The sequence below is a fragment of the Panthera leo genome, chromosome B3, assembly GCF_018350215.1.
Source record: "Panthera leo isolate Ple1 chromosome B3, P.leo_Ple1_pat1.1, whole genome shotgun sequence".
Taxonomy (NCBI): Eukaryota; Metazoa; Chordata; class Mammalia; order Carnivora; family Felidae; genus Panthera; species Panthera leo.
In genome coordinates, this window is record NC_056684.1 from 6,110,073 (window position 1) to 6,122,881 (window position 12,809).

General features: G+C 39.1%; 1 protein-coding gene across 1 annotated transcript in view; it reads right to left on the bottom strand.

Annotated features, from left to right (window-relative positions):
- TICRR (TOPBP1 interacting checkpoint and replication regulator) overlaps positions 1-12,809 on the bottom strand; it is a 46,925-nt gene that overhangs the window by 13,524 nt on the left and 20,592 nt on the right. Inside the window, exons 10-15 of the mRNA XM_042941015.1 lie at positions 12,522-12,615; positions 12,347-12,426; positions 11,945-12,184; positions 11,360-11,456; positions 8,770-8,827; positions 7,018-7,167 (exon numbers count right to left, since the gene is read on the bottom strand). Of these exons, the coding sequence (XP_042796949.1) occupies positions 7,018-7,167; positions 8,770-8,827; positions 11,360-11,456; positions 11,945-12,184; positions 12,347-12,426; positions 12,522-12,615 (719 nt within the window). The remainder of the gene's footprint in view (positions 1-7,017; positions 7,168-8,769; positions 8,828-11,359; positions 11,457-11,944; positions 12,185-12,346; positions 12,427-12,521; positions 12,616-12,809) is intronic.

The window sequence follows — 12,809 nt, forward strand, 5'->3', positions numbered from 1 at the left end:
GCCATAGACGAAAAACCCACAGCTAACATCATACTCGATGGTGAAAAATGAGCTTTTCCTCTAAGATCAGGAAAAAGACAAGAGTATCAACCACTTTTATTCGACACAGTACCACTGGAACTCCTAGCTGTAGCAATCGAACATGAAATAAAAGGCATCCAAATTGGTAAGGAAGAATTAAAACTGTCACTATTTTCAGATGACATGATACTATATATAGAAAACCCTACAGATTCCACCAAAAAGCACTAGAACCGATAAATAAATTTAGTAAAGGTGCAGGATTGCAATTAATATACAGAAATCTGTTGCCTTTCTACACACAAGTAACAAAGTAGAAGAAAAAAAAAAAAAATCCCATTTACAACCGCACCAAAAAGAATAAAATACCTAGGAATAAACTTAACCAAGGAGGTGAAAGACCTGTATTCTGACAAGTATAAAACACTGATAAAAGAAATTGAAGATGACACAAATAAATGGAAAGATATTCCATGCTCATGGATTTGAAGATTTAATATTGTTAAAATTTCCATACTACAAAAAGCAATCTACGGATTTAAGATAATCCCTATCAAAATACTAACAGCATCTTTCACAGAACTAGAACAAATACTAAAATTTGTATGGAACCACAAAAGATCCCAATTAGCCAAAGCAATCTTGATAAAGAACAAATCTAGAGGTATCACAATCTGTGCTTTCAAGATATACTCCAAAGCTATAATGAAAACGGTATGGTACTGGCACAAAAATAGACACACAGATCAAAAGAATCAATAAAGAGCCCAGAACTAAACCACTCTTATGTGGTAAATCTACAACAAAGGAGGCAAGACTATACAATGGGAAAAGAGTCTCTTCAATAAATGGTGCTGGGAAAACTGGATAGTTACGTGCAAAGGATGACACTGGACCACTTTCATACACCATATACAAAAATAAAATGGATTAAAGACCTAAATGTGAGAACTGAAAGCATAAAAATCCTAGAAGAGAACACAGGCAGTAACTTGACATCAGCAACTTGTTTCTAGGTATGTCTCCTCAGGCAAGAGAAACAAAAGCAAAAATAAACCTTTGGGACTACACTGAAATATAAAAAGCTTCTGCACAGCAAAGGAAACCAACAAAACGACAAGGCAACCCTACTGAATGAGAGAAGATATTTGCAAATGACATATCCAATAAGGGGTTAGTACCCCAAATACATAAAGAACTCATGCAAGTCAACACCAGAAAAATAATCCAATTAAAAAATGGGCAGAGGACCTGAAAAGCTATTTCTCCAAAGACATACAAATGACCAACAGAGACATAAAAAGATGCTCAACCATCACTCATCATCAAGGAAACTGAAATCAGAACTACAATGATAGGTCACTTTACACTTGTCAGAATGGCTACTATCAAAACAAGAAATAACAAATGTTGGTGAGGATGTGGATAAAAGGGAACCCTTATGAACTGTTGGTGGGAATACCAGCTGGTGCAGCCACTGGGGAAAACAGTATGAAGGTTCCTTTATTTTATTATTATTTTTTTTTTTTAGAGGAAATTCTTGATTTTTTTATTTATATATATACACATATATATATACATATATATACATATATATATACATATATATATACACATATATATATACATATATATACATATATATATATACATATATATACACATATATATATACATATATATATACACATATATATATGTATATATATATATATATATATATATATATATATATATATATACACACACATACATACATATCTTGATTCTAAACCTTATAGTTTTGGACTATTATTATTTTTTATTTAAATCCAGGTTAGTTAACATGTAGTGTAATAATGATTTCAGGAACAGAATTTAGTGATTCATCACTTACATGTAACACCCAGTGCTCATCCCAACAAGTGCCCTCCTTAATGCCCAATGACAGTTCATTTAAAAATTAAAAACAGAATTATCATATAATTCACCAGTATAATTCCACTACTGGGTATCTATCCAAAGAAAATGATAACTGCTAATTCAAAAAGATATACACACACCTCTGTTTATTGCAACTTTACAATAGCCAAGATATGGAAGCAACCCAAATGCCCATTGATAGATGAATGGATAGAAAAGATGTGGCATATATACAATGGAATATCACTCAGCCATAAAAAAGAATGAGATCTTGACATCTGTGACAACATGAATGGCCCTAGAGGGTATTTTGCTAAGTGAACTAAGTCAGAGAAAGACAAATGCCATATAGTTTCACTTATATGTGGAACCTAAAAAAACAAAACCAGACTCCTCAATACATAGAACTGGTGGTCCCCAGAGGGGAGGTGCGTCGGGGGTGGGTGAAATAGATAAAGGGAATTAAGAGGTACAAACTTTCAGTTATAAAATAAACAGGTCACAGAGATTAGTATAGCACTCTACCCAATAAGAGCAGAATACACATTATTCTCAGGCACACACAGAACACTCTCCATTATAGGTCAAATGATAGAGCATAAAATAAGTCTCAAATTTAATAAGACTAAAATACAAAGTTTGTTCTCCAACCACAATGGAGTGAAATTGGAAATTAACAACAGAAGGAATTTGGGAAACTCACAAATACATGAAGGTCAATGCACACATAAATAGTCAATGGGCCAAAGAAGAAATCACAACGGAAATTAGAAAATATTTTGAGATAATGACAATGAAAGCACAACACACCCAAACTTACAGGACACAGCTAAAGTAGTGCTTAGAAGGGAATTTGTACCTGTAATGCCTGTACTAAAAAACAAGATCTCAAATCAATAACCTAAACTAAACCTGAAAAGGTCAAAAAGATCAAACTAACATCAAAGCAAGTAGAAGGAAGGAAATGGTAAAGATTACATAGTAAATAAATGAAATCAAGAATTAAAAAACAACAGAAAACCAAGGAAACCAAAAGTCGGTTCTTTGAGAAGAACCATAAAACACCCAGTCCTTTTTAGTGAAGAATCACTAAACTCTACTCCCGTCTTTGTTAAATTGACAAATCTTTAACTAGACTGACCAAGAAAAGAGAGGGAAAACCCAAACTACTATGAAAGAAGGAACATTGCTACTGAGCTCGCAGAAACACAAATGACTATTAGGGAATACGGTGCACAACTGTGTAACAGTAAAATAGATAACCAAGAAGAAATGGACAAATTCCTACAAAGACACAAACACTGAAAACAGACTCAAGAAGAAACATAAATTTCTGAATAAACCTGTATGTAACAAGTGAAAGGATGGAAGTAGTTATCAAAACCTTCCCACATAGAAGTACTCAGGACTAGATGGCTTTACTGCTGACTTCTACCTAACATTTAAAAAACAATTAAATTGTTGGGGCGCCTGGGTGGCTCATCTGCCTTCGGCTCAGCTCATGATCTCATGGTTCGTGGATTCAAGCCCTGCATCGGCCTCTGTTCTCGCAGCTCGGAGCCTGGAGCCTGCTTCGGATTCTGTGTCTCCTTCTCTCTCTGCCCCTCCCCCGTTCATGCTCTGTCTCCCGCTCATACTCTCTCTCTCCCTCTCCCTCAAAATAAATACACATATAAAAAAGTTTAAAAACCAAATTGTTAAAATGCCAACACCACCCAAAGCAGTCTACATATTCAATACAATCCCTATCAAAATAACACCAGCATTCTTCACAGAGCTAGAACAAACAATTCTAAAATGGTATGGAACCAGAATAAGACCCCAAATAGCCAAAGTAATGTTAAAAAAGAAAACAAAAGCTGGAGGTGTCACAATTCTGGACTTCAAGCTGTATTACAAAGCTATAATTACCAAGACAGTATGGTACTGGCACCAAAACAGACACATAGATCAATGGAACAGAATAGAGAACCCAGAAATGGACCCACAAACGTATGGCCAACTAATTTTTGACAAAGCAGGAAAGAATATACAATGGAATAAAGACAGTCTCTTCAGCAAGTGGTGCTGGGAAAACTGGACAGCGACATGCAGAAGAATGAACCTGGACCGCTTTCTTACACCAGACACAAAAAGAAACTCAACATGGATGAGAGACCTAAATGTAAGATGGGAAACTATCAAAATCTTAGAGGAGAAAACAGGCAACACCTCTTTGACCTCAGCCACAGCAACCTCTTACAGACATGTCTCTGGAGGCAAGGGAAACAAAAGCAAAAATGAACTACTGCAAACTCAAGAAAACAGCTTCTACACAGCAAAGGAAACAATCAACAAAACAAAAAGGCAACTGATGGAAAAGGAGACGATATCTGGAAATGACATATCAGATAAAGGGTTAGTATCCAAAAATCCATAAAGAACTTATCAAACTCAACACCCAAAAAACAAATAATCCAATGAAGAAACGGGCAAAAGACATGAACACTTTTCCAAAGAAGACATCCAGATAGCTACCAGATACATGAAAAGATGCTCAACATCACTCATCATCAGGGAAATACAAATCAAAACCACAATGAGATACCACCGCACGCCTGTCAGGATGGCTAACGTTAACAACTCAGGCAATGACATGTGTTGGCAAGGATGCAGACAAAGGGCAACACTTTTGCACTGCTGGTGGGAATGCAAACTGGTGTAGCCATTCTGACAGTAGGGAGGTTCCTCAAAAAATTAAAAATAGAACTACCCTAAGACCCAGCAATTTCACTACTAGGTATTTATCCAAAGAACACAAAAATGCTAATTCGAAGGGGCACATGCACCCCAATGTTTATAGCAGCACTATCAACCAAAGCCAAGTTATGGAAAGAGCCCAAATGTCCATTGATTGATGAATAGATACAGAAGATGTGATATATATACACAATGGAATATCACTCGGTGATCAAAAAGAATGAAATCTTGCCATTTGCAACAACATGGATGGAACTAGAGTGTATTATGCTGAGCGAAATAGGCAAAGAAAGATAAATATATGACTTCACTCATGTGGAATTTAAGAAACAAAACAGGAAGAAAAGGAAAGATAAAAAGAGGAAGTGAGGCAAACCTTAAGAGACTCTTAAATACAGAAAACTGAGGGTTGCTTGAGGGGTGCTGGGTGTGGAGATGGGCTAAATGGGTGATGGGCATTAGGAGAGCATTTGCTGGGATGAGCACTGGATGTTATATGTAAGTGAAGAATCACTAAATTATACTCCTGAAATCATTATTACACTATATATTAGCTAACTTGGATTTAAATAAAATTAAAAAAAATTAACACCTTAATATATATGGTCAATTAACTTTTTCTAAAAGTTTATTTATTTTGAGAGTGAGCAAACAGGGGAGAAGCAGAGAGAGAGGGAGAAAGAATCCCAAACAGGCTCTGTGCTGTCAGCAGAGTCCAACGTAGGGCTTGATCTCATGAACCGTGAGATCATGACCTGAGCCAAAACCAAGAATCGAATGCTTAACCTACTGAGCCACTCAGGCACCCCTGGTCAATTGACTTTGACTAAGATGCCAAGACAATTCAATGAGGAAAGAAGCCATTTCAACTAATGGAACAACTGGATAGCCATATATGAGAGAACGATGTTGGGCTCCTATCTCACACAATATAATGCACAAAAGTTAACTCCAAATGGATCAAAGACTGAAACGTAACTGTTTAAAGTTAAAAGCGGATTCTGTTCGTTTTTTTTTTCCTAAGTTAGGACACCAAACGCATGAGCAATGACAAAAATTCACAAACTGCTTTCAAATGGACTTTACCAAAATTAAAAACTTTGTGTATCAAAGAGCACTATCAAGGAAAGTGAAAAGACAACCCCCAGACGAGGTAAAATATTCGCAAATCATGTACCTGATGAGGGCCCAATATCTAGAATACATAAAGAATTCTTATAATTCAACAGTAAAAAGACAAACAACCCAATTAGAAAATGGGCTAAGATTTGAATAGACATTCTCTGAAGCAGATCTACAAATGGCCAGCAGGCACAGGATAAGATGCTCAATACCAGTCAGCAGAGAAATGCAACTCATAACCACAATGAGCTACCACCGCACACCCAGGAGGATGGGGAGAATCAAAGAAAGAGACCACGGGTGGGGGGGAGGTGTGGGGAAACTGGAACCCTCACACATTGCCAGCGGGAACGTGAAATGGTATAGCCACATTGGAAAGCAATTTGGTAATTCCTCGAAAGTTAAACACAGAGTTACCATATGTCCCTATAATTTCATTCCAAGGCATGTGCCTGAGAATTAAAAACACGTCTACGTGAAATCTTGTGTGTGTTTATAGAAGCATATTCCTAACAGCTGAACAGTAGAAACAACTCAAATGTCCGCCAATTGATGAATGAACAAATAAAAGGCAGTTTATCCACACAATGGTGTATTATGGCAATAAAAAGAAATGAAGTGCTGAGATGTGCTACAACCTGTACATAAAGCTTGAAAACATTATGTTAAGTGAAAGAAGCTGGTTACAAGGACCACATAGTATATGATTCTACCTAAAAGAAATATCCACAAGCGGTGAATCCACAGAAACAGCAAGTAGACTGGTGGTTGCCTACAGCTGGGAAAGTTGGGGGCAACGGGAGAGTGACTGTACCGGATATGTGGTTTCTTTCTGGAGGGATGAAAACAATCTGGAATTAGTGATGACGGTTGCACCACTTCACGAATACAATGAAGGCCAGTGAATTGCATTCTTTACTCAATTACTACAAGAACGAAAAAGAAAAAAACCAAAACACCCAAAAGACTAGAAAAAAAGCTGGTCATTATCCTTCATTTCTTTTTCACTGGTTTGTCAAACAGATACTTGTAGGGGTGACTAGGTAGGAGAGGACTGACCAGATCCCAGGATTAAGTCTTCACCCAAGCTTGGAGGAAGAGAGACCCCAAGGGGAAAACTGATGGTAACCACAGAGAGGAAAATGGAGGAGATCAATGAGCTTCTGCAACAGATTCTGAAGACTGCTTTGGATCCAAGAATCCCCTTCTATTGGTTACCCTAAAATATAATACCTTTTGTCTTCTTCTTCAAGTTGTTAAGTTTATTCTCCAAACCTTCCACAACCGACACAGAATGGCTTCTAGGCAACCCCCGCTTTGCCAATCTCTTTGAAGGAGAAATCATTTCATGGTTGAAGAGATTTCTTCGAACTTTGGTCACTTCTGAAAGCATTAAAAAAAACAAACAAAAGCACCAAATATTATCACTAATAAATGCCATATCTGGGAAAAGAAAGACATCCAAAACAGAAAGCGGCTGATTAAGCTTAAGGGACTATTCTACAGACTGGCTTCTATATTCACATTTACTAACAGGATTTTCTTAAATATTATACTCAATATGGTACATAAAGACTATTTACTTTTACAAATTCAATTTAAATCTAACTTTTCAGGAACACAAGGAAGGCCCACATCACTTAAACCAGAGTCTGTCGTCATTGTAAAATGGACACAGTCCTCAGGAGGCCGGTAGTGTAGACCAGGCTCTGTTTCAATGTATGCCAGAACTGTGAGGATTTTCCTCACTTTGGGCCTTTTTACTGCTTTGGACTCGGCTCCAAGGAGAAAAAGTGTTCTTCTCAAACCCACAGATTTCACTCTGTGGATTTGAGTATTTCACGAATTTGCTGCATTATTTTAAATTCTCTTCCTGACTTCAGAACATGGGAGTGTGTGACCATTTATAGACTTAAAGTTGAGGAAAGTAGCTGAAGAATCCATCAAAAACTACCTGACAAAGCCAGCAGGATGGCATCTTCACCCGAAGCAAGATGGCCTATAGGGAAGCCGACTCACTCACTCACCACGGTAACTCTTCTGAGAGCAAGTCATTTAAATACAACCCCAATAAACCATGACCCACAAGATGGGAGGAGCCCTTATATTTACCGATCAATGACAGACATTAAAGTTAAGGACACCAGTGATACCCAAGTTTCAAAAACAAACGCCTGAAACTCATTTATGATCTGACAGCCAAGCTGGATTTGTTGGTTTGTTTTCCCAAGTTTATAAAAGTTTAACATTGACAGAAAATGCCAATGACTAATTCATTACACGTAGAGTCATCATTAAAATTCACCAACTGTCAAGTTTTGCTTTCTCCCTCCATCACTCTCTACATTTACACAGTTTCCCACCAGGAACACAGCACAGTAAGGTAGGAACACCACAAAAAATAAGGGCCTATCACCCAGCATACTACCAATCTTCACATTTCTCTTACTGCCTCAATATATCTTATGGCTTCTTGCCTCCCTGAATTTAAGATCCAGGCAGGGATCATATAGTGCATTCAACTGTCACACTTAAAGTGCTTTCATCTAGACCAGTTTCACTGCCTCTTTTCCTCCTTTCTGTGGCTTTCATAATAATGGTGTTAAAAAAAAAAAAAAAAAAAGATTTCAGGCCAGGGACACCTGGAAGGCTCAGTCAGTAGAGCATGCAACTCTTGATCTCAGGGTCATGAGTTCACCCCCCATGTTCGGTGTAAAGCTTAGTTAAAAAAATAAAATAAAGATTTCTGGCCCGTGATTTTGCAGAATGCAGTTATTTTGAGACCGTGTGAATATCTTATTCTCCTAAGATATTCTTAGGACGTATTTGGACTTAGGACATATGATACCTGGACGTATCTCATTAACCAACAACGATCATATAAAATTATAATTTAGAACTGTATGCAGCTGCTTAAATACATGCAATTAAACTAAGTTTGTCATCCTAGTCAGTACATGCGTACACCGAGAAGACAAAGTATACCTTGCACTGTATCTTTTGCCAGGACTGGAGGTTGCTGAAGAGTAAGGTGAGAGCCTTCCTGAAAGAGTAAATCGGCACTCATTTAAAAGAATAAAAATTCCACATGAAGTCCTCTGACCCTCGCAGTTCCACTTGCCGGAACCCCTAACAGAAATACTTGTAAAATGCACAAAAACAGATATATGTTCCAAGGACACTGAAGCCTGCATTGTAGTGCAAAATAAGAAACACCCCAGGGGCACCTGGGTAGCTCAGTCGGTTGAGCGTCTGACTTCAGCTCAGGTCATGACCTCGCGGTCTGTGAGTTCGAGCCCCATGTCGGGCTCTGTGCTGACAGCTCAGAGCCTGGAGCCTGTTTCAGATTGTGTGTCTCCTTCTCTCTCTCTGACCCTCCCCCTTCATGCTCTCTCTCTGTCTCAAAAATAAACGTTAAAAAAAAATTAAAAAAAAAAAGAAACACCCTAAATATCCATAAAGAATGAAAGACATTTTGATACATCCATCCAACGGAGACTAAAACATTAGTAAGACCTTTAAAAATAGAGAAAGAAGGCTTATCTGTACATACACAGAAAGAGCTACATGATGGGAGAAAGTGGTGGGGGTGGGAAGGAGAAGTATAGCAGCTTGGTAACGATTTGTAACATTTATGCATAGGCGTGCATCCAGGTATGTGGAAAACGTTGATGTGTGCTATTGGTGTATACAGAAAGGGGCCTGGGAAGAGGAGGGACACTCTTAACTTTTAACTTATTAAGGTTTCAGTTTTTCAACGATGATCATGTATACCTTCTGTACTAAAAAAGTAAAGGAAAACCCGTATAAATTAGAAGATGACTATACTCTTTAAAAAAAAAAAATGTGGGGCGCCTGGGTGGCTTGGTCGGTTAAGTGTCCGACTTCGGCTCAGGTCGTGATCTCATGGTCCGTGAGTTCAAGGCCCGCGTCGGGCTCTGTGCTGACAGCTCAGAGCCTGGAGCCTGTTTCAAATTCTGTGTCTCCCTCTCTCTCTGCTCCTCCCCTGTGCATGCTCTGTCTCTCTCTGTCTCAAAAATAAATAAACGTCAAAAAAAAAAATTTTTTTTTAAATAAAAAAATAAAAAAGAAAAAGTTTATTTTTGAGAGAGCACATGAGTGGGGGAGGGGCAGAGAGAAAGGTAGACAGAGGATCTGAAGCAGGCTCTGCACTGACAGCACAGAGCCCAAAGTGGGGCTTGAGCTCATGAACTGTGAGATCATGACCTGAAGTCAGATGTTTAACCAAGTGAGCCACCCAGGTGCCCCCCCCCCCTTTTTTAAATTTTACAGTGACATGTGAGTATGGGAGAGAGGGAGAGAGAGACAGAGAGAGGGAGAGGGAGGGAGAGGGAGAGAGAGGGAGAGAGAGGGAGAGAGAGGGAGAGAGAGAGAGAGAGAGAGAGAGAGAGAGAGAGAGAGAGAATCTTAAGCAGGCTCCACGCAGAGCCCAGTGCAGGGCTCAACTCCACAACCCTGGGATCATGACCTGAACCGAATTCAAAAGTCAGATGATTAACCCACTGAGCCACCCCAGCACCCCAAGGATGACTATAATCTTAAAGAGTCTCTATATTAAATTATTTGCTATACAATAATCTAAAAATATAGATACAGCTATACAATGGAATTGTTTTTAAAGCTTGGGGTTGTTTCTCTCCCATTGTGCCAATGTGTTACTTGAAGAATGAACTACCACATGGAGGCTGACTTAAGGAGTGCTAGAAAGGACTGTGAATCATTGTAACATCTAGAGAGAGGAAGCCTGCCACTTCTGCTGCTGTCACTTTTGCATTTCCTGCTCTCCACTCAGGATTCCAACACATAAGATTAGTGCCTGATTCATGGACACTCATGAAGGCACACCAAGGAAGTGAATACCACTAGCTCTTAAAATACAATCCCACCTCCAATCCCAAAGGACAGCTATACATATCTAGAAACAAAGCAAACCGTTGTTATGATTAATGCTTCTAAAACTAGTTCTTATAGAATTTTAACTCTTCTCAGAGTGCCTGCAGTTCCAGAAAGTTTCAAGGTACTCTCTTCTTTCCTTAATAAAACATCAGTTCTACTTAATATTAACAGACTGCAGCTGGGTTCAAGTCCTCCCATCTACTGTCACAGAAAAGCAGATCACCTGGGTCCCGACAGCACCCCTCCCCCACCCCACCTTACTGAAGTAAAAGGTACTGAAAAGCACCTTCTGATCTGCAATCAAAGTCCTATCGTGATGCACATTATTTTTTCCATGGTCTCTTTGCTTATGTTAGTTATTATTTTATGAGTTTTCTTATCTAGATATTTTGAATTCACTTATTCATTCCTAACTTTCACTTGCTGATTTTCTTTGTATCACCTCTAACTGTCAGTCTTTTGGGTAAGATGGTTTGTCTTTAACAAACTTATAGTTCTTTACTTGTTGGATTAAAAACATCTACTTTTATTTCTATATTCTCCAATGACCATTTCCTCAAAGTAGAGACACTGCCTTTCAATCTTACTTATCGAATCAACTCCTGCTGGAAAGAACAGACCTAGAAGCACCATTTCCTGTCCTCTGGAAATAACTTACATGTTTTGTAGCTCTCTTGGACACTTTGGGAATTTCAATTTGCCGAAGATTCTGTGAAACCTCTGCAATGCTTTTATGTCTTATTAACGCATTTTTCCTTTTAAAAACAGAAACAAAGAGCCAAAATACATTCAATAGAGGTGACAAGTAGTTACATTAGAAAAGAACCAGAGTTTCTAAGAGAACATTAAATAAAAGTCAGTTTTTTCGACACTGGTCTGAATCTGTAGCGAAATACGCCAACTTCACAATTTCCAAAATAACTGCTGTAAATTCAACTAGTTATGAGCAATGAAGAACATCAAGAAAAACAGAAAGTACGCGGAAGCCCTCAACTTGTCTCATAAAAGGCTCCCGGCAACCCCATGCGGACAGGTAAGAAGGACACTGCGGACCACGTCATCGACACTGCATACTCCCTGGGTAGTGAAAGGCATCAGATGATGTAGGTTAGGAACTCCGAGAAGTGGTTTCTATGATTCAGAAGTAAGGGCAGCTAGGAATTCAATCAATTATTTAAAGGCAACTGCCCTCTGTCTGAACTACAACAGTGCAAGTAATTCCTCCAATCTCTTGAGCTCCCACCTTCTATTCTTAGCTGATCTGGTACGAAGCTCCTCCAGTTGGTCAGATTCAGTGCCGCCCGACACTGATCTCTGAGCACTTGACAGAAGAGGCACAGAAAGAAGCGGTGATCTGCTCTCCTGTGTCATGGAGTCATCGCTGAAAAAGTCTAGAGGAAGGACGCCAGCTAGCTTCTGAGGAATCATAAACCCCAGGCTGTCGTAAAGAGTTCCGAGCGTCTTCGGGATGGAGCCAATATACCTGCGGAACAGACTGGTTGAACGTGGAGCAGCCACCATTCCACCCTCTCTGTTCCACCCCTCATCCAGCACGAGAAGCAGTCCTCCCGTTCCACGATTCGCACACAATACCGCACGTGGTTCCTGGCAAAAGAGTAGCAAAGTTACTAGCCCTCAAACTCACAATTCCAAAATTTCTTCCAGAAACTTCGCGAGGTATGCCGAATCCTCAGTTAAACACACCATGCGCAGCAAATCCGTCACCTGAAGAAGACAGTGGAAAATTACCATATGCCTTCTACAGGGACGCTGAAAGTCTTTGAGGCCGATTCCCAGGGGCGCTGGGCTTATATACTTGCCTCCTTCACCACTTGCTCCATATCATCTCCACTTTCATGTATGGAAGGACACTGCAGACACATCTCCAAACGAAGAAATACCTGAAGCCGGCACCTCGAGAGAAAAAATACTTGGTCATATCGATCACGAGTGCCATTTAACTAAAAGCTCCTTCCTTAAGCAAAGATCTTTTTCCAGAAGAACCGACAACCAAAAAGAAGAGTCATTGCTTTCTCTAAGTAATGACATGATTATTAGATAAATGGGTAACTCAAACTGCACCTTAAAACATCACGAAGAATCAGGCA